The 26773-nt window shown below is 41.4% G+C and overlaps 1 protein-coding gene and 1 long non-coding RNA gene across 2 annotated transcripts in view; one reads left to right on the top strand and one right to left on the bottom strand.

Annotated features, from left to right (window-relative positions):
* LOC149309243 (acyl-CoA-binding domain-containing protein 4-like) lies at positions 1 to 20975 on the top strand. Its single transcript, XM_089532033.1, has 10 exons — positions 1 to 53; positions 1809 to 1935; positions 2913 to 3033; positions 3759 to 3843; positions 5832 to 5952; positions 10357 to 10457; positions 12230 to 12368; positions 15353 to 15540; positions 20084 to 20137; positions 20671 to 20975. Exons 2-10 carry the CDS (start codon positions 1854 to 1856, stop codon positions 20779 to 20781), a joined length of 1002 nt encoding a protein of 333 aa, XP_089388159.1. The 5' UTR covers positions 1 to 53; positions 1809 to 1853; the 3' UTR covers positions 20782 to 20975.
* Positions 1 to 26773, bottom strand: part of LOC149309242 (uncharacterized) — a 36851-nt gene that overhangs the window by 1630 nt on the left and 8448 nt on the right. The window contains exons 2-3 of the long non-coding RNA XR_016281890.1: positions 12557 to 12658; positions 1735 to 1844 (exon numbers count right to left, since the gene is read on the bottom strand). This is a non-coding gene — a long non-coding RNA (uncharacterized LOC149309242). The remainder of the gene's footprint in view (positions 1 to 1734; positions 1845 to 12556; positions 12659 to 26773) is intronic.

Genomic DNA, 26773 nt, shown 5'->3' with positions numbered 1-26773 from the left:
GCCTTGGATACTGTGATCCTTGAAGGGAGGAATCATTTGCTTCTTTACTTCAGGTAGCAAAACATCTTGGGTGGGACATGATTGAAGGCGTAGAAAGTGACTCTTTGAGTACAGGGATAGGCTGAGGTGCCTGGTTGGCAGAATAAGATTATAGATTAATAGAACAGTTGGTATTAGCCTGGAAGACTTGGAGTAAGGAACATGTCCATTGTTTCTTTCTGCACTAGTACGGATTGTTTTTTCTCAGTGTAAATATACAGTAAACAGTCTTCATGATCACAGCCAGCACACCTCTGAATACCAAACAGCAGAAAGGGACTGTTGTCCTTATCTGTGGGCTTCCCTAAAGCATTAGGTTGGCTTTTCTGGGAAACATGATGAAAGAACAGGATACTAGCTTCCAAGGAAGAACTTTGTCCAGCATTTAAGATAAAGGAAGAAGAGTTAATCTTTGCCTCTACATCTGCTGAAGTTAGGACAATTATCATACTGTGGTGATGCTACAAACACCACCAGCAGCCTATTAAATACCAGCAACATTTAACAATATGTTTAGTCCAATCCCTAGCAAGGATAAAAAGGAGAAAAGTGGGATTGAGAAACTCCTTCCTTCATTAAATGGCCTGTTTAGTTTTGCCTCACTTGGTTACATTTTATTCTGTGCTTTCTTCCAAGGAGCATATTGCAGCATAATGATCTTAGAAAAGCTCTGTAGGTTGTGAGGTATTGAATTGTCTATGCTCATGCTGGAGCCTTTACATTGCTCAGTGAAGATCTAGCTTTGGGTTTCCCACATCTATGGAGTTTATCCCATGCAAAAACGGGATTTAAAGTGGAGAAAAACCTGCAAAAGCAGATTTATTATGAGATGACATCAAAGTTAACCCAACATTAACCCGGACAGAAAGTAAAAAAGACACGCAAAAGCGCAATTGATTTTCGGATGATGTCGTTGTTAAGGTGCATTAACACAACATTAACCCAGCTAGAAAGTAGACAATATTCTTTTTACTTCCAGAAAATCCTGAAAGTAAAAAGAATTGCGTTTTGTCGACTTTCTAGCCAATTTAATGTTGCATTAACCCCGATGTGTCTGAAAATCAGTCAAGCTTTTGCATTTCTTCTTAGATTTTTTTCAGGTTTTAAATCCCATTTCTGCACAGGATGCTCCCGTGTGATAAACTCCTAAGTCTAATACTTTAGCCACTGAACCATATTGTCTAGGCCATGGGATGAGGCAGCACCAGCAATGATAGACACTCATGAGAGAAGGTTGTTGAAAGCAATTGTCTTACATCCTGTTGTAGGCACAGAATTTGGGAGAAATTATTCTTTGTATTACAACTCTCAGGGTGCATATAATGCAGAATTAATGCAACTTGACACTGCTTTAACTTCATGGCTCCATCCTACATACTCCTGGGATTTGTACTTTGGTGAGGCACCAGAGCTCTCTGACAGAGAAGACTAAATACCTCACAAAAATACAAATCCCATGATGCCATAGTATTGAGACATGGCAAAGTGGTTTCAAAAAGCATTATTTCTGCAGTGTAGATGCAGCCTTAGAATCCCTTGCCCATCACAATCACTTTTTTTCTTGTAGTACAAAGAATGGAAGTTTTACAAACTTTAGTATTAGGGGCAGGAATGTCCCTGTAACAAGGGTATGATACAACATAGAAGTCTCTGGCCAGGAGGGATAAATTTTTATTGCTGAAAGAATTCTTTTACCTGTCTCTCCAGCATTTCCAAATCTTCTATAAAGAGCCTTCCTTCAATTCATTTCTGTATTTCTTTCCCAGCAGAGCCTGCACTTCTCACCCTCTGTTCCTTTTCCAAAACTGGCACCAATGGGGAAGAAGACAGAGGAGTCAGATTGTCAGAAGCAGTTTGAAGCAGCTGTCAGTGTCATCCAAGGCTTACCAAAGAATGGTGAGAGTCAAATTCAAATGATGCTGTCAGCAAGATTACTGGCCTTGCCTACTCCATGGGCCTTCATGGCATAATATTGAACTTCCTAAACTTATCTGTACAGGTATACCTCAGCTAATGAAGTAGCCATGTTCTGGACATTATTTCTTTAACAAAAAAAATCTGATACCAGAAATATAGAACAAAAAAATCTGGTACCAGAAATATAGAAGCAATAGGGATAGGTTTCTACGCCACAAGAAAGAACAATGTTTAAGCAAACCTTTTCTTCAAAACTAACAATATGCACATGTGTAATGAAGCAACCAGGTCAGGTAAAATACATTTTGAACCTTCCTAGAGACCACTAGAAAGCTTCTTCCATTTTTTTTCTTTCACCAGACTCCACTTTCCTTAATGATTTTTTATTTTTGTGGCCAAACAGGCTAAACATTTTTATTGGTTCTGGATCACAGAATTCTAGATTTGGATGTTTCCAGTCAAAGCTTTTATCCTGGTCTCAAGCACAGAATTTTCTGTCAGGTCCTGATGTCTTTGTAGCCATGCTGGCTAGAGGAATCTGCATGTTGTGATACAAAAAGTAACTTTCTCGGTTTCTAGGAAGGTTGTCACTGAATTATCCTCTGTGACCAAAACAACCTTGCTGTTGAAATGCAGACTGCCACTGGTGTGTTTCCTATTACTTTACAAGTTTTCTCTAAGCACAAGTTGAAAGCAATTGAACTGAGTTCTCATTCCTTAGCTGCTAGTATTCTTGCAAAATTGGAGTAAACAATCTTGTGGACTACAGTTTTAACCGTCTCAGCTGGATGGACTGAAATCCACTTTTGCCTCCCGATTTAATCTCTGACTGGAAACAGATCAAACACTTGATGTGTGGTTGTCTTGAAAATTTATGATGCTGGAAACTATACTATTTTTTAAAAAATCCCTGTGTATGTCTGTGTGTTTTTAACCACTTCTCCCTTCCCTCACAGGTTCCTACTCTCCATCTTATGAAGAAAAGCTACGTTTCTACAGTTACTATAAGCAAGCAACTGTGGGTCAGTGCCAGATCCCTAGGCCTGGGTTTTGGGATCCTATCGGCAGGTATAAATGGTAAGAAACCACAGTTAAAGCTTCTTTCAGCGCTGTTCAGAACACCCCCAACAATAACATTCTGGTGGCTGAGGTACACTTCTTTAACATTTGAAACTGAAGTTACATATCATATTTATTTGTCCAAACACTTTTAAATTGTTGTAGAATAGTAAGAATAGTAATAGTAAGGCTATTTGAGAACTACTTGAGAGAGCCAGCATGGTGCAACAGTTTAGGCATTGGAGACCAGGGTTCAAACCCAGCTCAGCTATGGAAACCCAGTGAGTGACCTTGGGCAAGTGACACACTCTCAGCCTCAGAAGAAGACCATGGCAAACCTCCTCTGAACAAATCTTGCCAAGAAGAATCTTGTTATAATTTCAGAAATTACTTGAAGGCACATGACAACAACAAGATTTAGTCAAGCTTCAGCAGGCCCACTGAAATTATTGGGACTTAAGTTACTTATGAACAGTGACTGAGTCTAAATCCAGCCTGTTATATTTACACTGTTGTACCATGTGCTGTTTTGAATGTATGGAATATGGCCTCTTAACTATTCTAAAGTAATAAGAAATAAAAATAAGACAATATGTGCAGTGGACTGTGTACTCATCTGTGAGTAACCAACTGGCCACTGTGCAAAAGGCAGAATGGCAAAGTCAGGGAAAACTGGAATTGCTGGCTTGGTCAGGAATTTTTAAAAAATACCCAGTTAAGCTGTTACTTTTGTGTTTTGACAGGGATGCATGGAATAGATTAGGAAAGATGACCAAAGAGGAAGCTATGGCTGCTTACGTTGGAGAGATGAAGAAGGCAGCCCAGAAGGTACCTGCCTCATGCAGGCTCTATTTATGAGATTACCTGGGTGGGTTGCTATGGGGGGAGGATCACTGCAGAAATGATGGGGGGCAGTTTTACCCCACTGCTCCCCATCACAATGTATACATCAGAAGCAAATTCGCATCACCTTTGGCTGCCATTTTGACTAATCTAAAGGGCCTTTTTTTTGTTTTGTTTTGGGGTGTTGGTAGGTGGAGAAAATAAACCACCATATTTGCAGCCAGTTTTTAGTTGATTTGGCTGATTTTTATGTGAAAATTGTCCCAAAATTAGGAAGGTGGATGGACCACAATGCAGCAATGAATCTTACTATAGAATGTATGGTTGGCAGGAGAGGTAAATGTCAAGGAAGCCATCTCTGAGCTTGAGCATGAGTTGGTGGTGGAGGGCATTTGGCTCTCAATAAAGGATTTACATCTCAGGGAATTCACGTGTGAGGAAAATGAGGGAGTTGATATTTGAGGGGATCCTTCAGGTTTTGAAAGGAACTGTAATGACGTTTTGAACCAACTGGAAAGATGTCAAATGTTTATCATTCAAAGTAATTGAGGCACGTTTTAAAAGAAGCAAAACAACATCTCTGAATTTTACGCCATGTTGATAAAGATTGCCAAGGCCAGGATGTTATACCTTCAGGGTTTTAAAATCATCCAAAACTAAAAACGTAGGCGCGTTACAGACGGGCGCAAAAGGCGCCGTCATCGCATCGCGATTACGCGCGAGGGGCAGCGCTTCCGGACGCGCCTTGCCCCTCCCGCGTAATCAATACGGCAAAATGGCAGCGCCCTATACAGATGGGCGCTGCCATCTTGACGTAGCAGACGCTCTGCGTCCGCATGTCCCAACCCAGAAGAGACGTCGCGAGTGCGTGCTTTGTCACTTGCGACGTCTCTTCCGGGTTGCCGGAAGGAGTGCGATTTCCGCGCTCCTTTTTTGCAGCGCAGAGGAGTCGCGCGGTTTGGCTGCTGCGGCTCCTCCGCACTGCAACCGGCAGCGGCCCAAGACCGCCCCTTTTGGGCGGTCTGTAACGGGCCATAGATAACTAGGTGTTGAAGGGAAAATCCAAATTAGGAAATGTAGAAATTGGGAAATGCAGGCAGATTTATGTTAGATATCTGTGCTTCAGAATTCTTGCCCCCAATTTGCCCTGCCTGACTTTGTATTTCACAGTTGTGGTAAAAGATTTGGAACATCCATGTTAAATACTGTACACAAATGCTCACAAATGATGGTAGCTGCAGTCCAACATCTGGATCAAGCAATAAGTAACTACCTCCAAATGTTGTTGGACTGCAGCTTTCATATCCCTTTTCGTTGGCTCTGCTGACAAAGACTGGGGGAACTATAGTCCAGCAATACCTGGAGGGCCACATATCTGTATGGCTGTGGTGGAGCTTCCTTCATGGCCTCCAGTCAAGACATTGTAATTACAGAAGCTTACTGCTTTTTCTCCCAACTTTATGGGTAACCCATCCACCTGTCATATGGCTTGCTTTCAAAATAAATAAATAAATAAATGGAAATAATAATGGAGATACATAAATGTTAGAAGGCTGGGGGGGGGGGGTTAAAATGTAGTCTCCTACATAGCTTGCCAAAGTTACTTCTTTGGACTACACCTCCCAGAATTTGCTGGTCCACACTGCTAGTGGCTATTCTGAAGGGGGTAGTCTGGGAGATGTTGTCCTGAAAAGTAATCTTTTGAGTTACAATTGTGAGACAGGAAGAAGGTGCTCCTATTCTAGAGATGTCCTAACTCAGTAAAATTAGATGTCTGAGTTAGGGACTCTTCTTTTGCAAAGCTCAGGGCTGCTTATGTAAGGTTCTCAATGGCTTCCTGTCCAGGGGACAGTTCAGCTTTAGACCTTCTTTGCTTCAACAATGCTACAGCTTCAGGTGCTCCCAGACCATTCACTGGGGCCCCAGCATATGGTCTTGTGCCGCCTGGGATCCCTTCTAGGACTTTCTGGCAGGTCATCAACACAGTGCCGCTGGATGAATCGTCGGAGAACATGTTTGTCTACTTCGAACACCTCTATGAAGTAATCCATGACATGCCCAGGCCTCCAGACTCCTTCTTCAAGAAGAAAGCAGGTAGGCCCCTTGTTAGCAAAGGTGGGGTGGGGATACCAACCAAACTTTTCAGCTGTAATGTAGTGGAAGGTCACTGTCTAGGTTTTTTCACTTGGGTTTGTTGTCCAAATCTTGGAGAAGATAGTTTTTTTGGACTACATCTCCCAGAATTCCCCAGTAAGCATAGTTGTTGGAACTATTCTAGGAGCTATAACCTGAAGGTGATTTTTCCTGGCTCTGGTTTTCATATCACTGTGAGGAAGTCAGCTTAGCACCCTAACCTACAATCCTGCTGCTTTTCTAGCACCTCTTACACACAGTCTCTCCTGGCCTGTAAAGTGCTTTTTTCTGGGAGGTTTATGGAGCCTGTCAGACGTGTTTGGATATGGTGCTTTGGTCCTCTAGGCAAAGGAGTTTCAAGGGAATGACCTTTTTTCAGGTCACTGCCACCAAGTATCCCTAGTCTGCAGTGCGTCCCTCCCAGGAATTGTGAAGGTGGCAATTTGCGTTCATCATCTTGGAATAGAGTGGTCTAACCTGCTTGGACATGTTTGGGATTTTGGCAAAGAAGGCAACCCTCACCTCTTAACCTTCAAGATTTTTGTTGGCAGAGAGAGGCAGAATAGAAAAAAAAGGAAAGATTTGCCATTCAGCGTGTGTTGGGTTTCTTTGTTTAATTTCCCCCTCAATCTTTTGTTTGTGGACATTTCTGGAAAGAAGGATGTTGGTAGAGTAGAAGAGACCTGGACTGCAAACTGAGAGCAGAGTTTGCAACATTACCTTTAAATGACACTTCCCAGAATCCCTAGCCATATGGGCCATGTAGGCTGGGAATGCTGGGATTTGTAGTCCAAAAAGTAACTTTTCTGAGTAGGAGATTCTCCTCCCTTTTTCCATTTCATTCCAAAATCTTGGTATGCACAACCCTCCTGCAGAGCACCTTTGATCTGATTTCCCAACAAGAAGATTGGCATTTCTCCCAACTTTATCTCTCATATTCACAGCAGTATAAGTCAAAAGCCCTCATGTGGGCAGGGTCACAGACAGTTACAAACAGAGACTGCAGAGCATTTCTACAGCTGCTATTATGGCCAGAATTCAGAAGGACCTTTGATGAACACCCTTCTGTTTTGATGAACCCCATCTGCTGCTTTACTGTTTTCTGCTGCTGCTAGGAACCACTATTTCCTTACTGTGTCACAGAGTGACAATATGTATGGGGGTTGTGGGAAATTTAAAATAATGGTTTGCGCACCTGACCAGCAGGTATAGGGAGGGATTCCAAGACAAGCATCAATGCCAGTGGTTCATCACTGGTAGTTGCCCTAGGTACTGATAGAGGACAGAACTCCTGTCTCTATAAGAGCTCTTTAAAGGAGGGTATTTCATTAGATATAACTTGCTATGTGATGCTGTAATGCTCTCTTTTGCACCACTATTAAAAGCTCAGGGTTCCTGTCCTCTTCTGTGCATGGACTCACTATGCTCATGTTGGGCCTTACTCCAATTCATTTCAATGAGACATGTGCAAAAGACTTTCCTATTAAACAGCACCCTAGGCATTGGCACTCTCTGCCTGTTGCTTTTTCACGGCACCCAAATCCTGTTGGCTGAGGGGGCCCCAAACCACATCTTGCCTCAAGCCATCTTTGCTGGCTTGTATCCTTTGTACAGAACCCAGTTGCCAGGAGCATAGCAAACATCCTCAAAGCTGAGTTATAGCTCAGCTGAAGAGCCTCCTCCTGTTCCAATTTTTCTTGAACTTCAGGTCTTTTCTTATCATGTTCATTGACTGCAAAGTCCAATCATTGATTAAGGAAGAGAAAAAGAAAACTGTGGAAGGCAGAGATAGCTCCTCTCTATCTGTGATTGCATTCCTCTTCTCCCCAGGCAGCAGAGAGTGACAGTCACTGTGTATCTCTCATTCTCACGTACATACACACACACAGAGTAAAAGTCCAGCAGTGACGTGTGCTTAGCCTGTTCCTTCTGCTGGCTCTCACATGCATGTCCCTGATGATAGTTTGCACCTGTTTGTGCAAAGGGCAGGCCAGCTTGACTTGGACAGAGGCCAGGCAAGCTATAGCGATTGCTCCAAGGTTAGACAACTAGCTTCTAAACTGTATGCCACTCTTTGTAGTGCCATGAGAAAGAAATTACAGTTTTCTCTGAGTTCATAATAACAATAATAATAATAATAAATTTTATTTATATTTCCTGCCTTTCCCTGTGGATCGAGGTGGGATTACATCAGTAAAAGTAATACAATAGAAATATAAGAATAATAAAAATATGAACAATAAAAGATAAGTTTTATAATGCCCACTAATCTACAGTGAAGGCTGCCATATGTGTCTTGGAATGTTTCACTGATCTTCCATTAATCTGAGTTGCTTTCACTAGGGATGGGTAATTTATCTCTGTCTTATTCCTAATGCAGGATTTGAGAAATACAGCAAGTGAGCTCCGTTGAAATCAGGCACTTCAGTTCTGTACATATTCTAAAAGCAAAAGCATTTAAATATCTAAAACAAGTGGACCTCCCGTTTTAGTGGAGGGAAAGAGAAGAAAAGCATGCCTCACAGTCAGACTATTTTTAGGAAACAGTCAAAGGCCTGTTACAGACTGCCAAAATAAAGCTGCTTCGGGTCTCTTTGGAGGTATGCTGTTTAAATGATGCATGCATCCTAAGAATCCAGAAGCTGCACCAAAGCTGCACTCCAGTGCTTAGGAATGGAGTGTGGCTTTGGCGCGACTTCCGGACTCTGCATCATTTAAATAGCATACCTCCAAAGAGACCCGAAGCAGCTTTATTTTGGCAGTCTGTAACAGGCCATAGATATCAGTAGCTGTACCCTTCTTCTGATGCTCTGTGAGCAGCCCTAGAATGTAGGACCTCAATTTATCTTAGGAGCTCATTCCTCCATGTTCCAAGGCATGGGGAAGCAGGATTGAGGAGGCAAAGTGAACCGTGAGGAACAGAGTCTGGCCAGCTATCTCTGTTGCTGTCTGTTCTTGGAGAGAGGATAAAGAGTACTTTGCAAAGTTATCAGTGATTGTCCTACTCTGTGGTAACCCTCCTCTTACTGCCTTGGAATTCTTGAGATCTAAAAAGTGATGCCCACTTTGGGTATCATTATTTGCTTTGTGGCTAGGAAATTGTAAGACATGCTGCTCTCATGTGTTAACTGGAAATGAAATGAAAATATGGCCTCAAAAGATAGCCATAGATATTAATAGGAGAGAATTAACATCATAAGGCACTTGTGAGCAAACTTGAAAAATATATACCTTTTTTTAATGTTACATTGGGCCTACATGTCAGCCTCTCCATAATGGCTCTTTAAATGGACCTGCTGAAATCATCCCACATTCACCAGTAAATAAATTCCTTCTCTCTCTCTCTCTCTCTCTCTCTCTCCTCACTACCCCCCTTCCCACTGCTCTCCCCACTTTGCTGCTACATCTATCAAAGTGCCCATAATATGGCAGGTAGAGTGTGTGCAGTGTGATCACTCTCAGTGGAGGTTGAATTACCTAGTGTTCAGATGGAATTCAAATTTTACCGACATTGCAAATGTCCCCAAGTGTTGCACTTTACAGTTCATTTCTAATGGAAAAAGGTAACCACATTAACCATTATGACAAAAAAAAAAAAAAAATAGAGTGCAACTCAGGGAGACTAGTTGGGTGGGTTTTCTTAAGAGAAGCCATAAGCATTTAGGAATCTATTGAGTGCCTGGTCCAAGCCTACTAGCATTCCTGTTCAGAGCAAGAGATGACTAAGGAATGGGGGAAGACTCCCTCCCTCTTCCAAAAGAGTATTTAAAAAGTGTGATCGTGTCACACATGTCAGTCTTCTCTTCACCAAGCTGAACATGTCCATCTCCTTCAACCTCTGCTCATAAGTTTTGTTTTTCATAACTTTTTATCCTCTTTGTTACTGTTTTGCAAACTCACTCCAAGTGGTCTATATCTTTCTTAAAATATCCTTGAACCTGATATTTTATCTTCTGAGCAAGGTCACTGTTTCATTGATTCTTCACTCTTAATAAAATGCACATAACCTGAACAGGGTGATCAAAGAGACCTTTATGTATTCCCATCTTCTCTTCTGCAGACATGATAAAATTGTTCATAAATATGAATTGTTACACAGCTCACATCAGAGATCTTGCAATACAGTTTTGTTGAGGGTGCCCAATTCAACACTTTTTGGCCCTCAGAATTAACAAATATCTTGGACAAATATTATGAGCAATAGATGTGGACTCCTTTAGGAAGGAACCTAAAATTTCCCAGGTTTAGATTTTCAGATATGGCAAGATTTACAAGCTGTGAGCGCTTACACAAATGTGCTCTCTCTCCTGTTTGTACAGTGTTTGTACCATTGTTCTCCATTCCTTAGCCTTTTTTATATTTCAGGGCCAGGACATATGGACAAAGCTATCAAGAGCAACCAAGTGACCAGTGATTCTGAGAGTGAGGTGTTCTGTGATAGTCTGGAACAGGTGGAGCCTGAACAGGTAATGAGATGGGAGTGGGACAATTTAGCACTCAGTAATAAATACCTGACCTCTCACTAAAGGACATGTTTGCCAATTTAGGCAGATTCGATTGCACTGAAGTTAACTACTTAAAAAGATAGAATCTAATGCACTGCATGTCTGCTTTTGCTATGAACAGATTCCTTCAAAAGTAATTTTATTTTCATATAAAGGCTCCCAGAACATGTGAAATAAGACGATCTTGCTTTAAGCTGAGTTTTGCATGCTGTGGGCTGCTAAACTAAACCAGAATTTCATTCAAGAGACTAGGTAACCAGTGATTCCCAAACTTTGGTTCCTCAAGGTGTTTTGGACTTCAGCTCCCAGACCCCCAGTTCACTTAGCCAACAGTCAGAAATTCTGGGAACTGAAGTTCAAAGCATCTAGAAGACCAGCGTTTGGGAACCACTGAGCTAAACAAATTCATAATCCTAATCAAAGTAAAATTTGCAACAATGTTTTCTAAAATTGATTTAGGTGTTTGAAGACAATGTGGGCAACAACAGAGCAGATTGCGGATGAAGTTATTATACAAACTCATTAACCTAAGCAAGATGAAATTTGAAAACTTACTAGAAATTTCAAACAGCAGATCTGCATTTTGGATCAGTTAATAAGTCAAGTATTTTTGCCTTTTTCAATTCATTTCAGTACACTATAGCAATATTTACAAGTACAAAATGTTTTGATATCTATATATGAACCATTAGCTTTGAGTGGCTCTCCCAGTCCCATTGTGTTGGAAACATTAATAACACCCTCAGAGAAACTGAAACCAACAAGTCTAGTTTATAACAGTCAAAAGGCAATACAGTTGATGTTAATTATGTTAGAATTGAGTGGAACTCAGAGTTAGATTGGTCTTTGCAAATGAATTGATGGAAAACTACCCTGGCTTCAATATCTAAAACCTCTGTAGACTTAAAACTACATCTAGTCCAGTAAAAATTGGTATTTCAAACATATTGGAAACATTTATGCCTTTTTAGAAAGAAACTGTCTGTTTCAATTAAACACTGGCAATACAGTGCAGATAATGCACCATTGCAGCTTGGGATGTGGGCATGTTCAATGATTACTTGTTTTTAGTTAGATATATTACAACAGTGCACATGTTCTTTTTAAACACATTCCTGTGATTTTGAATTTAATTGAGGGTCAGTGTGCTTGGATTTTGTGTGCTTTTACTATTGCAAAAAGACACTCTCCAAAGCTGGAATGACAAACATTTATCACTCACTGGCCTGTTACAGACTGCCAAAATAAAGCTGCTTTGGGTCTCTTTGGAGGTATGCTATTTAAATGATGCATGGGTCCTAAGAGTCTGGAGGTCATGCCAATGCCGCGCTCCATTCCTAAGCACTGGAGTGCAGCTTTGGTGCAGCTTCCGGATTCTTAGGGTACATGCATCATTTAAACAGCATACCTCCAAAGAGACCCGAAGCAGCTTTATTTTGGCAGTCTGTAACAGGCCACTGTTAATTGGTCAGAAGATCTTAGCTTATGCCTCAACATATATTTTGTAGACATCAGTTTAACATATTTTTGGCAACATGGTCAGCTTATATTAATGTAAATGTCCATGTGCATCTCGTGTATTTTTTTTGTTTGTTTTCTGTTTGTAACCATATTTATCATACTTTAAAAATGCAATGAAGATTGTTTTAAAAAAGTATTATGAAACTGATAAAAATAAAAACTGTACTATAAGTATGCCTGACTCAAAACTCTTCCTTTTTTCCTCCTCCAAGCCAAGGAGGCTATCAGTGAAGCAGAGCCTCCCCCTCAACAGTCCTCAGAGAGTTGCTGAAGAGAAAAGCCACCATATGCCTTCAGAGTATGCACCATTATCAGCCAGGGAAGGAAAGCTTTACCAAGGTGCTACCACAGGTGTGGAGCTAAATGTTTGCCTCTGAAATATGAGCTCTCACATGGAAAACAGGTCTGGAGCAGGCCCTCAGCTGCTGTGGCATATACTATTGGCAGTGAAAAGCCCTATTTCATCTGCAAGTGTAAACAAGCCTCAGTGTAATTAACTGAATGAAACAAGATACCAAGATTTGATAGAAAACAAATACCTTTTAGAAAACAACAAGGAAAGATCTCTCAAGTTGTCTGGACTGTTGCTTCCATTACAGATTCAACCTTTCAGAAGAGAGGTAGGCAGTGGGGAAAGCAGGCTGGAAAAGTTAGATATGGAGTAGTTAGATAGTAGCAATGAAGGATATTACAACATTCTGTCAAACCTTTTCTCCAGATTCTTTGCCCAGATCTGTAAGACTAGCAGAATCTGGAGCTCATTAATCCAGTCCACACATTACAGTCTTTGAAAAGTGATTAGTATTGTGCCACTCTGTCACGCTGGTTGGTGAATTTTGGGAGAAGAAGTCCAAAAGAAGTAACCTTTCCAAGCTCTGGAATTATACCAAGGCTAAAATGGTTTGTGGAAAGAGCCCTGGACTAGGATAGCTCAACTGTATATGACACAGAAGAGTGTTCCGGACCGTAACACTTTGGCCCGCATATTGGCACTGGGGTTTATGTTTGAATTAAGGGGTTAGCAAATAACACATCAAAAAGAAAGATTAGGCTTGCCCATGCTTCTTTGGCAAAGAAGGGAAAGACCATGTAAAACCACAAGTCCCAGGATTCCATAGGATGGAGCCATGACACTTAAAGTGGTGTCAAACTGCATTATTTTTAGTGTAGATCACTCAGTGGTGTCATCTGCTACTTCTGCTCTGGCTTTCTTGTTCGATCTGAACCTTGTTGAAATCTTCACAGGATTAGAAGTAGGGGGCAGTGTGATTTACTAGCCACAATATATTCTTGTGAGTGTTCCCTGTTGTTATGCAAAGTATTTAGGAGTGGAAAAAAGATTGCATTATATCAAGTGGAATACAAGTACGACAGATAAGGTATTAATAAAACATGCAGAGACATCGACACAGCTGCCTTTTTGGATTCTCTTGGGAGGATACGGAGATAATTATAATGAATACCTCTGCTTCTGTATTTATTCCATATTACTGGGTGCAATCCTTAGTCCAAATGTTGTTACTCAAAACATAATTGTTGGAAATAAGTGGTGGTATCCCAACCCCTACTTCATTGCTGGCTTGGCCCTCTGAGCTATGAATTGACAGATACAAGCAGAAACTCCCTTTGATTTTCCCTCCACCACCAGAAGAACCCCCTGTGATAGTAGAACGTTCTTCCGATCTGCTCAGGCTCTTGTCCTTGAGAGAGGTTAATGAGTAAGCCACTTGTGAAGATAGGACTTCTTCCCACCCCCTTGCCATCTCTCTGCTTCTTGGTTTCAGTTGAGCCTTGTTTTCTTCAAGGGTTATATGATGCCTGACGCAGACCCCTTTTTATCTGGACTTTGATAAGGAAACACAGTGACCATGGTGTAGTGGTTTAAGTGTTGAACTATGGCTCTGTTCCCAGGTTGAGTTCCCAACTCGGCCATGAAACCCCCACCAGGTGACCTTGGGTAAGTCACATGCTCTCAGCCTCATGGGAAGGCATTGGCTAACCTCCTCTGAACAAATCTTGCCAAGAAAACACTATGATAGCCTCTTCATTCTGCCGAATATCCTTGAGACAAGGTATGCAATTCTTAGCACAGTCCTTTTAGTGGTGGGGTAATTCCTCATGTCTAAGAGGGGAAAAGGAAGTGAAGAAATGTGGAGGAATAAAAAAAGAGTAGCCCTTGTGCAAATGAAAATAGGACACTGCCTTACACTATCAGACCAAAGTATGCCCACATCCGGAATGTCAGGCAGAGACAAAGTAAATGGAGATGGCATGCAAGGAACCTGGAATTCTCTGCATGCAAAGAAAATGATTTTCCAATGCTGGCGATAAATCAAACCTTAGGGACTGGAGGCAAGGATTTTTAAAGTGGGAGGGCTTTGTTTGCAGTCAGAGTTAAGCTCCAGCGCTTCTCATTTTAGAAATTAAGTTTTACTTGTAATTTGTTCTGCTATATTAGACATCCTTGCTGTTTATGCAATGCGCATGGCATTCTTGGAGTGGGAGGCAGACTGAAGTAAAGCAATAATATTAAGTGAACCAGTAGTGGCCCCTAAACCAATCTGTATGTCTCTTCCCTTCCTCTCTTGTAACCAGGAAACTACAACCACTCCCTGCCGCCATACTCTATTATACCAACTTTAGAAATGGAGTAGATGGGATGTCTAGGGACTCTTTCAGACTACGTAATTAATAGAACCGGAATTCATCTTTAACTGCCATGTCTATAACCTATGGAATACTTTGGTCTGTAGTTTGGTGAAGCACTAGAACTCTCTGGCTAAGAAATATAAACTGTTGCTGTGTGCCTTCAAGTCATATCTGACTTATGGAGAGCCTAAGGTGAAACTATCAAGGATTTTTCTCGGCAAGATTTGTTCAGTTTGCCTTCCCCTTAGGCATAGAGCAAGTGACTTGCCCAGGTTCACCCAGTAGGTTTTTATGACCGATTGTGGATTTGAATCCTTGTCTTCAGAGTTGTAGATCAACATTCAAATCACTACACCACACTGTCTCGAAAAACTATAAATTATGAATATTCCTCCCTAAACAGCAAATTTAGCAAAGGGTTTGATATGATGGAACCTTGGCAGTTAAAGTGGAATCATAGCATTATAACTGGGTAGCATGAAAGGGCCCAGGCAGGTTTGAATCCTATGAATAAACTTTTTTTTTTTTTTTGGATTTTAGAATGAATGAATGAATTTAGAAATGAGCTAGTTTTTAGGATTGTACTTAAGCATTATTCTCTTCTAAGGTCTCTGTCCTTTAGCCATATTTGTGACGTTTTCCAGCTACAGGCCTGTTTCATTTGTCACCTCCGTCTCACATTACAGATCTGCAGAGTGCCCCAATTGAGAAAGGTCTCAACAGCAGCCCTGAAGTCTTTGGCGGAAGCCCTGCAGGTACCTTGGGACAGCGGGAAGTGGATCTACAAGTGACAAACACCATTCATGCTTTGCAGCAGGACATGAAGAAAGTGATGGATAGACTCAGTTACCTGGAATCATGGGCAGCATTGCAGGTATGCTACTGATTCAGGGTAGAGGATGTATACATTTTTAACAACTTGTTTTGACCAGAAAAGCTTTCAAGCTACATTGTGAAAGGGAAACATGCCGGTTTATAAATACTGTATAACATGGAACAGAAGTTCCTGTTCAACAGACTCCAGTGACAGCGGGTCTCCTTTAAAACCAAGTGCAACACATACAACCCAATCCTTATTTTTTCTTCTCCAAAAGTGGGAAATGTCTTTCTGGATGGGCATTTTCAATTTGAAGTGATGGTGTGGCTCTTGGAAGAGGGCAGTTGGGCTATGGAGATGTTAGTCAGAGACATAAAATAGGAGCCTCTGGAGTTTATCAAATGGGTGGAATTTCTCTTAAATTTGAATGAAAAGAAAGTGGGGCCAGAACGCATTCACTTAAAGTCACTAGTTTAGCGCAATTACATGAATGTGCATTGTGTTCGAACTGGCTTCCCATTGCCCGAAAATAGCATGCCATTGCCCGAATTTGCGTGTGGTAGTCTATCACGCAATAACGTGAAACCCCATGATTGCGTTCAGACTGACTTCCCATTGCCCGAATTTGTGTGTAGTGGGTTATCACACAATAACGTGAAACCCCATGATTGCGTTCAGATTGCCATTGGATTATACTTCCAATTTCCCTTGTCTGATGAACTTCTCTGACTCGCCTCTTTTGTATATTGGAAGCATGACCATCCTAAAAGTGAAGGGAACTCTTTTGTTAATATGAACCCATGATCTTCAGAAAAAGACCTTCTTCCCATGACACCAACAACTGGGGTATTTTGGACAGGAGAGGGGGGGAATAGAAGAGGAATGCAAGAGGAGGCTGTTCATTGGCTGCACCAAGGTTGTAAAAATCCTAGGGAGCTCTTTCTATCCTCATCTGAGATCTTTGACTAATATGCAAAGCCTTTCCTGTTCTGGCAAACTGTTGGCCCTTTGTGAATTTAACACTTTTGTTTGGCTGCACTGCCAGTTTGTTTTCAGTTTTGACCTAGCTGCTGGTTTGTACTTTCTTTAGCTTTGGATGCATCTAAACAGGAGAAATAATGCAGTGTGACGCTATTTTAAGTGTGATTGCTCCACTCTATGGAATCCTGGGATCTGTAGTTTTGCAAAGTCTTTGACCTTTTTTGCCAAAGAGTGCTGGCTCATCACAAAATTATAAATTCCAGGATTCTGTAGGATAGGACCATGGCAGGTAAAGTGGTGTCAAACTGTATTATTTCTATAGTGTTGATGCACCCTTTGACAGAACTCAGAAAAGGTCTTTTGTGGACTATAATTCTCTTAATGTGACTGAGCTGGATATGGGATTCTGCAAGGTGTAGTCCCCCAAAATAATGTTTTTGAGCTCAAGACTTTAAATGTGCAATTTCACTGTATATTGCAATTTTGAGGTTTTAACAAGCACAGAAAGTTATGAAATATAAAATGTTATGATAAATGAAATGAAAATAAATTTCCTTGAAAATCAGTAATAATTCTGTTATTACCCAACAATGTGCCTAAAATGGACATCTGAAAATAATTCTAACAAAGAAGATCTGGGATATTTTTTAAGGTAGAAATGTTCTTATCAGTTAAAAACTGGCAAGAGAGAAGGGCAAACCAAGGAAATGTCCTGTCTGTGCAGTTCTCTGTTTCTTCTTATGATGACAGTAACCCAGAGAGGGGATTAAATGTGAGCACCACATTGGGCAGTGAAACCTATTCATATAGGTTTGGAGTTTAGTAAGTGCATTTTATTGTAACTTATAACAATAGAAGTATTAATCTTTTGAGTGCAGTGAAATAGATTTTATTTATTTATTTTGATTTTCCCCCTTCCTTTCTAGGGAGGGAGGTACTTGAATTTGCTTGCCATAATTGAGCAGTTTAGTAAAAACTGTACTGCTTTGTATTCTACACACTGATATATTGATTCTCTTACTGGTCTGCAACATTTCTTTGTAATGAAATCATCTTCAGGAGAGAGCTGTGAGATATGATATGGAAAAAAAAAGGCCAAATACATTCATAACCAAAAGCAATTACAATATACCTAGAGTAAGAGTAAATTGTATTTTAAAAAGCAGCAGCAGTAGCTTGGGATACGTTTTATACAGAAGAGAGCCTTTATAAACTGGCACAAAAATAATACGAAATGGGTGGTTATTGTTGTTTGCCATCAAGTTGGCTTTGACTTCTGGCAACTCTATGAATGAGAGAACGCAGGAGCGCCTGCCATCAACAGTCCTGCTCAGGTCTTGTGAGCTTAGTGCCATGGTTTCCTTGAATGAATAAACCTATCTGTAGTGCGGTCTTCATCTTTTTCTACTGCAGCATCTTTTCCAATGAATCATGTCATCTCATGAAATGTCCAAAGTGCAGTTGCTTCATTTTAGTCATTTTGGCCTCTAGTGATAGAGTTCTGGCTTGGGCCTATTTTATTTGTCTTTTTGGCAGTCCATTGTATCCACAGAACTCCCCTCCACCATAACATTTAAAATGAGGTAAGCCGTTTCCCCCCCCCCCCCCCCAAACTTGTGATACCTGGTGAACCATTTGCCTTCTAAATTGAAATTGGGCCACACACACCATCCTTAAGCCTGTAATGCAAGTTTGGTGCACACAGTGGCTCTTCGGATGTAGCTGGATTGAAACACTCATCATTCCTCGCCACTTGCTGTGTTGGCAAGGTCTGATGGGAGCTGTAGTCCAATAAATATTGGGGGGGGGGGTCTTGCTCACCCCTGTTCAAAAGGTGCTTATTTTTAAATCCTCCTGAAGAGTAACAAGGGCTCATCTTCAGGAAAACCAACTCACTTTTTTCTGGTTGCTGTCATTATTTATGGCATCCCTCTTGGTTGGAAAGGGGCAAACCCCAGAACACAAACCCCAGAATACTGAGTCTTACAGGGTTGCAGTAGGCAAGCTCTGTCAGTGGCTTATTGTGTTCACAGGAGTCTTTCTCAGTCACTGAAATTTTATTTCTAATGACACATGGTCTAGACATTACTGGGCTGGACAGATCCCCCTGGATTGGTAATTCCAAAAAAAAAAGGGAACCCTAGCAAGAAAGTCCCTGTTGTTTAAGTTCCAACCAGTGTTACTTCTGAAAAAGAAGAACTATGAAGCCTGAGTTTACAACCTGGTCTGAGGGGTGAAGATTATTTGGAAAAAGACATCCCCCCTAAAACAAGGGAGGAGAATCTTTCAGTCTGAGGGCTGCATACAATTTCAGATAAGTTATCAGGTGTCACACATTCCAATGTGGGTGGGGCAAAAGGATAGGACTAAAATGCCCCCAAATACTAGCCTATTCTAGCTTAAAGCTCTTAGTACTGGTAACTAAGACTTAGGGGAACAGTACAGCCTTTTAGAATTGGGGAAGCGTGGGACTGTGCAAAAGTTGGGAAGCCACCAAATGATGATGATATTGGGTTGGGCACATAGCCACGTGGGGAAGCCCAGAGGTCTGGACTGGGCTCCAGAGCCCAACTTATAGGACCTTTTGCCACTATCAACTGCAGCCACCTGGCAGTTGTTATCATCTGTATACCTCTTATATCCTTGTTTAGAGGTGAGCAAGTTGTGGTTGCCCAGATGCTGGCCTGCAACTGCCTCAGAGCTAGCCAACCCAGTCAATAGAGACGATAGTAGACCAGAAACACATGGGGGCCCAAAGGTTGCCCATTCCTGTTCTGATCAGTTCAGGGTTCATACAAGCATCCATAAAAGGAGAAGCCACTGCCCTTTGGAAGTGTAGCCACCTTGCCTTTGTTATCCATGTCTAACCAACTCCAGGACTGAGGTGAAAGAGAACAAGTTTTGCTAGTTTGCAACAGAAGCTGTTGTTTCCAGTGATTAAAGGCTGTTGCCTTTTGGTATCATTTCTCTCCTCCCCTTCACGAGTATTTTTTGCAGTATTAACTTCATTTCTACCCCAAGCCCCTCAAATTTAAAGCAGAATGAACTTTCATTCACTTAAACATATGCTGGGAATTTTTAAAAAAGGAGACAGCTTGCTGGGTGAGGGGGGGAGAGGAAGCCATTGAGTTTCAGTTAGCTGATGAGTTTTTCTGCAAAGACACTGTGAACTAGGTGGGAGGCAGGCAGGCCCATTCCCCAGTAAGAATAAATGCAGCAAATCCTGTTTTTGAGGTATGCCTGTACTAAAGTGTCCTCAGAATAGCTTGCATGTTGTTCCTAGTTGGCCACTCAGATACCTCACAGGGCTACACTGGCTTAACTTTAGCAAGACAATTGTGCCATGGGACACAACATCACCTCCAGCATACCTCTGCTCTTCATGCTGCATTCTTCCTGAACCTGATAAACTGTTAAATTTGATGCAAAACAGACAAGTACCCAATTTTTTAAATGTAAAAGTTTGTGTGAGTGTGTGTGCACACGCAGACATTTAAAGGGCATATAAAAGTATTTTGTCTGTTGGTTTATTCCCCCCCCCCCCCCCGGTGTGTGTGTAAGAATAAAGCAAAGCCTTCTATCATGTAAAGATCTTGATCGTGATTTTTCTGTTTTTCAGGGCCGCACATCAACGTTGAATCCTTGCCTGCCAACCATACCACATGATGAAAAGGTATGGTGCTTTACTGTGGCTGGTATTCCAAATGCAGCCTAAGCCTTAAGCACATTGATACAACCAAGCATCTAAATGGGCATGGGATTGGTTGCAAATATTGAAGTGGCAATAGTCATTAGAATCAGTCTTGGAAGCCAAAAGCCTTAGTGACTGAGGGGTTCTGGAAGCTGTAGGTCAAAATTTATTTTTTAAAGCCCTGCATCAGGAGCATGACTTAGTTTAAAAACAGAAACATAAGAAGTTAATAATAAAGACAAGAATAAAGACTGCTGTGTACATGTAAAAGGCATTTTTATCACCAGCTGCTCACACAAGTAGCAGGGAAATGTTGATTAATGAATATAGTGCTAGCTGATCTGTTCCACCTAGGAGCCAACCTTATATAAATCCTCAATTGGGATAAGTTAAGCCAGTTATCTTATTGTGGCGCTGCTGAGAGCACATAAGAGGTAATGTTCAATTGCTGTGGTTTTCTTCTTCTTCTTAATCAAATCCAGATTTTTACCTCACCCCTTTCTCTTGTTCCACAGGAACCATCAAGATGGCCAATACACCTGTCTCCTCCTACCTGGTTTTTCTTGCTGGCTTGGCCTTTTGTTGTCCAGTGGCTTCTTTGGTGTTTTCAGAGACAGAAGAGGTGAATGTCTACCTGTCTGTGACCAACGTATATAATAACAATCTGGAAATGGTTTAAAAGTTGTGATGATTTCAGACTCTCGACACTGAATGTCTACCAGTATCTCTATTACAAGGGATTTTTATCTTTTTCCTAACCACTGCACTGCAAGCTTATCATGGGAAGGGAAGATATAAATAAAGAGAAGGAGGAAAGTGACTTCAAAGAGAAACCTGTGGTATTTTTTCAGACACCACAAGGAAAGCTCCAAGAGAGAACAGAGACTTAAAAGTACAAAGCTTTTCCTGACAATCCTTTCAACATTAAGCTGGCAGTCATGTGTATCACATAATGCAGCATCATATGAGAAAGGTTAGTCCTCCAGATATTTTAGACTAGCTCTCCCATAAACCTTTATCATTGGCTATGCTGACTGGGGCTTCTGGCAGCTGAAAAGCCAAATGTTCCTCACTTCCAATGTAGCACTTATAAATGTAAATAAGAGTAATTCAGGGCTTGAATTGGTAGAAGGCTTTCTTAATTAAGACAGAAGATGGTAGAAGGCTTTCTTCATTAAAGACAGAAGGTAACCCTTTTTGTTCAAGGAGGCAATGCATTTTGGAGATTTTGTTTTGATCTCAGTAAGTAAACCATCCCAGCCATGCAAAACCATGTGATGCTCATAAAGGAAACTGTGTCTGCCTCTTCTCTCTTGATGCCTCCTCATTTCAAAAGGCCTGATAGCCATCATGCTGACAAAATTGCCACCTATTTTCATGCCCTCCTTCCTTTCTCAGGTGTGAGTGGAAAAAGGCAACGCTTTGATCAAGCTTAAGTTGGGCATGTTTAGCCTGGAGAAGAGATAATTAAGAGATGATGTGATAGCCATCTTCACAAATTTCAAGGGTTGTCACATGTCAAAGAGCAAATTGGTTTTCTGTTGCTCTATTGCGTAGAGATCAAAACAAAAGACCTATAAGACAATGTTTTTTATTTTTTAATACTCATTGGGAAGGGCCTCTTGACAGGTAAATTTGTTTGACAGTGCAACAGACTGGCACAGAAGGTGCAGATTGTCCTTCATTCAAATTTTTAAGCAGAGGCTGGAAGACTGCCTTTAAAGCAGTGGTTCTCAACCTGTGGGTCACAACTCCTTTGAGGGTTGAATAACCCTTTCACAGGGGTCGCCTAAGACCACTGAAAAACACATATTTCCTTTTATTTTTTAATAAACAATTTTATTGGTTTAAAAACACATATTTCCGATGGTCTTAGGAACCAAGACACCGCTCCTCTATGGCTGGGGGTCACCACAACATGAGGAACTGTATTAAAGGGTCACAGCATTAGGAAGGTTGAAAACCACTGCTTTAAAGGATGTTGTAGCATTTTTCTGGTTTGAACTAGATGCCTTTGAGGTCCTTTCCAACATACTGATATTGTAGCACAGGGGTATATAATCTGGCGCTGTGTGTGGACTTTGGCGATTCCCTGTTGCTCCCTGATATGTTCTAGCAGAGAATTTTGGAAGTATTTATGGCCATGAATATATACCAGCATGCCAGTTGTGCAGTGGCTACCATGGCCTTGAATTCTCCCAGCGCACAATAAGCAGTTAACTGTACTCACCCAGGTAAAAATGAAAGGGAGGGCTGAATACAGGCTTGTAAAATGATCAGCTGTACTAGAGACCAACCTCTGAGAAAGTGCAAATGCTTCTTCAGTGATTTGTATGCTAGTGTAGTTCCCCAACATAATGTACGTTTTTGTGTCCCCTGTCAGAAAATATATGTTAACTCTGGCATCCCGTTAGGAACAAACACACATGTACGTTTCCCTTACGCTTAGGGTCTGCAGCAGTTGGACTTTCCTTCCTCCTTCACAGCTCCCAAAGCCCACCCCTGATCTTACTGTATAGTTTCTGAATTGTGTGTCCATTGTGCATCTCATGGGGAGTGAGCAAGATCAAAGAAGCTTCTAGCTTTGTCCTTGTAGCCAGACCCTAAATGATTACAGAAGCACCAAGACCTCCAGAGGATCCAAATGGATCTCAGCATTAGTGTAATCATTTCATAGTTGGATATGGGGACATAGCCAGATGTGCCTCTGATCCTGGCTGTTCCCCATGAGTGTGAAATGGCTGTGAGGGGGCTTCAGAGGCTGTATGATAAGGCTGGGAAATGGCTCATCTTAGCATAGGCCAATATATGGAACTAGGTTATGCTGAGCCATGCTAAAATGCAGCCTATATTTAAAATACTTACTTACTAGTCAGTTAGTTTTTTCTAAACCATGAAGAAAGAAGACTCCTTCATATGTAAAAGTGATAGTATTTACCAGTGTTTGCATCTCAGGGAAGGAATCAAGTATTCCCATTCAAGTAGGACTTGCTGTCCACCTTGTACCCCCCAGCAAGCTGCTCAGAGTTAGAAGGAGCCTGGAAGGCCATGTTGCCTACTGTTCTTATTCAGTGCAAGAAACCCAGAGCTAGAGCATCTCCAGTTATAGTTGTCTACCCTCTGCTTGTTACCACCACCTCCATGGCCACATGTTGGTTCCACTAGCCAGCTGCTCCTACCATCATTAAGTGATGGCATAGCTGTTTAAATCCTGATTTTCAGTTATTCTTGGCTTTGGATTTGATTGTGTAGTTTGTGCTGATGTCGCTGTTAGATGGTTTGAACATGATTTTATTATGGAAAGTGGCTTACAAATAAATGAATGATGGCAACCATGCGACGCCTTCCTACCTATGAATTAGCTATTATTCCAGACAATGTCTTGTATTAAAAGAAGGGATTCAACTGAGACCAAAGAGCAGCTGGCAGAGAGAGATAGGCTCTATGAGGAGTAACTGAGATTTCAGAGAAGTGTCTTCCAAGACAGGAAACAGAAGGAATGGCAGTGACTACATCCAGAATCAGTAAGACTCCAAAACCACAAAAAATGAATGACAGGAAAGCAAATAGTATGTGATATTGTAGCACAGTGGCTGAGGCTCCCCAGCTAAGACTTGCAAGACAGGAAACAGCATATCAAGGCTGGAACCTCTGGAAGGTGAAAAAAGTACCTGTACAGTATTTGCACTCTTCCACATGCCAGCTTTGGATTGTGATTCTGATCCACATTCCAGCCTTGATATTCATGACTGGCTTAATATCAGCTTGTACCACTGCCATGCAGTAAGATGGAAAGGAGAAACTTGCCTAAGTCAATGGCGGTACACCAGGGATGGACAACTGAGCATCAGCGGTCAGTTTTCCTCCTGCAGAGCCCACACAGCAGCCAAGCAGATCATTTTTGTCTGCCATATCCCAGCCAAGATGGCAACCGGAAGAGACATTATGTCAGTTCTGGACTCCATTTGGGCCAGGATACAGCCAAAGAAAAGGCCAGGGACATTCTTTGCTGCAGATATGCATTTGAGCATGTCTGTGTTAGTTTTTGTATGGCTTTCATAAGGAAGTTGTGGACACTGATGAAACTGGCATGCAGCTCATGGGCCACCCTTTCCCCATCCTTGCTAAACACCTTGTGAAGAATATCTCTTTAAAAGATGGGACACATATTTCTGGGTCTCACAACAGAGGCAGTGGATGGAATCCCTCTGGTAGACTATCCAAGAGGAAAGGCAAACAAAACCTGGTTCACGCAGCCAGTTTCCTTCCTTCCTTCCTTCCTTCCTTCCTTCCTTCCTTCCTTCCTGTCCACTTCAATTGCTGTCTTTTTCTTTTCCTGCCAGTCTACACCAGTGCTTCTCCCAGGTTTTCTGATGTGGAAGGCCCACAATTATTCCCCCACCCTCTGCCAGACCAACCCATATTGTGACCATTGGCTACACTTGTTCCTTTCTTTCCTGGAAACTTTCCAGGGACTAGCACGGCTCTGAGGATTATTAGAGCTTTGAGTAACACTGGTCTACACCAGACTAGTTGTGTTGGCACAGCACACCGGCAGGAGTCCAGCTAAGATGTCCGACACTGACAATTACATTCAGACAGCTGAATTTTTTAATACACTCATCCCACTGCATTGGTGGCTTTGACTTTTGTAGATTTGATTATTCACAGAATTTATTATGTTCTCTCTAGGAATATCTAGGTCCTCCAGCGCAACTCTTCGGTCAACTTTAACCAAAACTCACATTGAAGGACCTAGAGATCCCTAGAGACAACACTCCATTAGGCATTTGTAGCTCCTCCAGCATCAATGTCTGGCAGATGTTGATCACTGAGTTGCACTGGATGACCTAGAGGTTCTTAGAGAGGCATTCTCTCAAGTAAAAACAATGTTTTTGTTTTTAGCAGTTTTTCTGCATCTAGAGGGGTCCTTGCCCCTAACCCCAGCGAATGTGGAGGGACAGGTGTATATGGCACCCACCCAATAGAAAAGAGCAACCAATATGACAGTAGGATGGGAGGAACTGTCCTACAAGGAAGGGTTGCAACACTTGGGTCTGTTGACTTTAGAAAAAAGGTAAAGAGAAAGGAAAAACATAATGGAAGCATATAAAATTATGCACTTGTGTGGAAAAAGTCATTAACAGAGAAGCTTTTGTAATACTAGAATTCAGGATCGTGCACGGAAACCAAATGGTTTCTTTAGATAGATTCAAACAGGGACAACAACAACAACAAATTTATGTTGCTGTTGTTATTATAATTATTATGGATATTATTATTAACTGTATTTATACCCAGCGTTGTCCCCAAGACTGAGATTTAAAATAGTTTACAGATTAAAATGATTACCATAGAATTTAAAAACATGCCAAAAAAAAAATCAACATTAAAAGTGAATTAAACTCTTCTATTAACCATTCCCCCAAGACTGGGATTCAGTGCAGCTTGTGACCTAAAATGATGACAATATAGTTAAAAACATACAAAAAGGCAACATTAAAATACAATTTGACTACAAACAAGATTAAGGGTTCACCACGCTGGTCAGTAAACGATTCTGACCACCACCACAATGACCAAAGACAAGATGCTAGCCTATTTTATTGAATGTTAACATGTAGTAATATGTATATGTCTTCATAGAATCACAGAGTTGGAAGAGACCGCAAGGGCCATCCAGTCCAACCCCCTGCCATGTTATTTTAGCTATTTTAATTGATTCTATGTACAGTGTGGTGTAAATTTACAGTGCTGTATAAATAAAGCTTCATCATCATCATCATCATCATCATCATCATCATCATCATCACCACCATCATCTAGATATGGATATGCCTATATCCTGCAGTACCAATGTCCAGTCACCAGGTGGCAGAGAAAGTGTGACCTGCTGGATGGCAGGGAAAGTGGAGTTAGATGTTTCCAAGTTGTGCAGATCTGGGTACTTCCACTAGTATCAATTATCTGAAAGGTGCTTAACTAGCCAAATGAATTCTATAAGGCAGATCAGTATTATTTCCCAGTTGGCAGAAGTTAGTTATTAAGGTGCACATGATTTGAGCATTGGACTACAACTCGAGACCACGGTTCGAATCCCCACTAGGCCATGGAAACTCACTGGGTGGCCTTGGGCAAGTCACATTTTCTCAGCCTCAGAAGGAAGTAAAGGCAAACCCCTTCTGAACACATTTTGCTAAGAAAATCCTGTGATAGGTTCACCTTAGGGTCGCCCTAAGTCAGAAATGACTTGAAGGCACACAACAGCATTGCGAACAAAGGACAAATATCTTGTAGTGACAATGGTGAAGGGCATAGTGTATTTTTCTGGGCTTTGCCAGGATATCTCTCAGTAATGGCCTCAGATATATATCAGGGTGGAAAGCAAGATTGACCACACTATATTAGTGAATTGGTACCAGACACTCAAATTTACAGTGGGGCCACTATGAGGTTAGCTCATGATTTAGTCTCATTGAATTCATTAGATCTGCTGAGTATGACTACTGGTAAGTTTTGATCCAGTCCAGTTTTCCCCATGTGTTTAGTGTGTCATTTTCCTAAATAGGAGGAAATAGAAGCTGGAATTAGGATTGCCAACTTTCCACACAACTATTG

Source organism: Sceloporus occidentalis, unplaced genomic scaffold (assembly GCF_023333645.1).
Source record: "Sceloporus occidentalis isolate IW3139 unplaced genomic scaffold, rSceOcc1.0.p SCAF_7, whole genome shotgun sequence".
NCBI lineage: Eukaryota > Metazoa > Chordata > Lepidosauria > Squamata > Phrynosomatidae > Sceloporus > Sceloporus occidentalis.
This window is presented reverse-complemented; position numbering and strand designations above follow the sequence as displayed.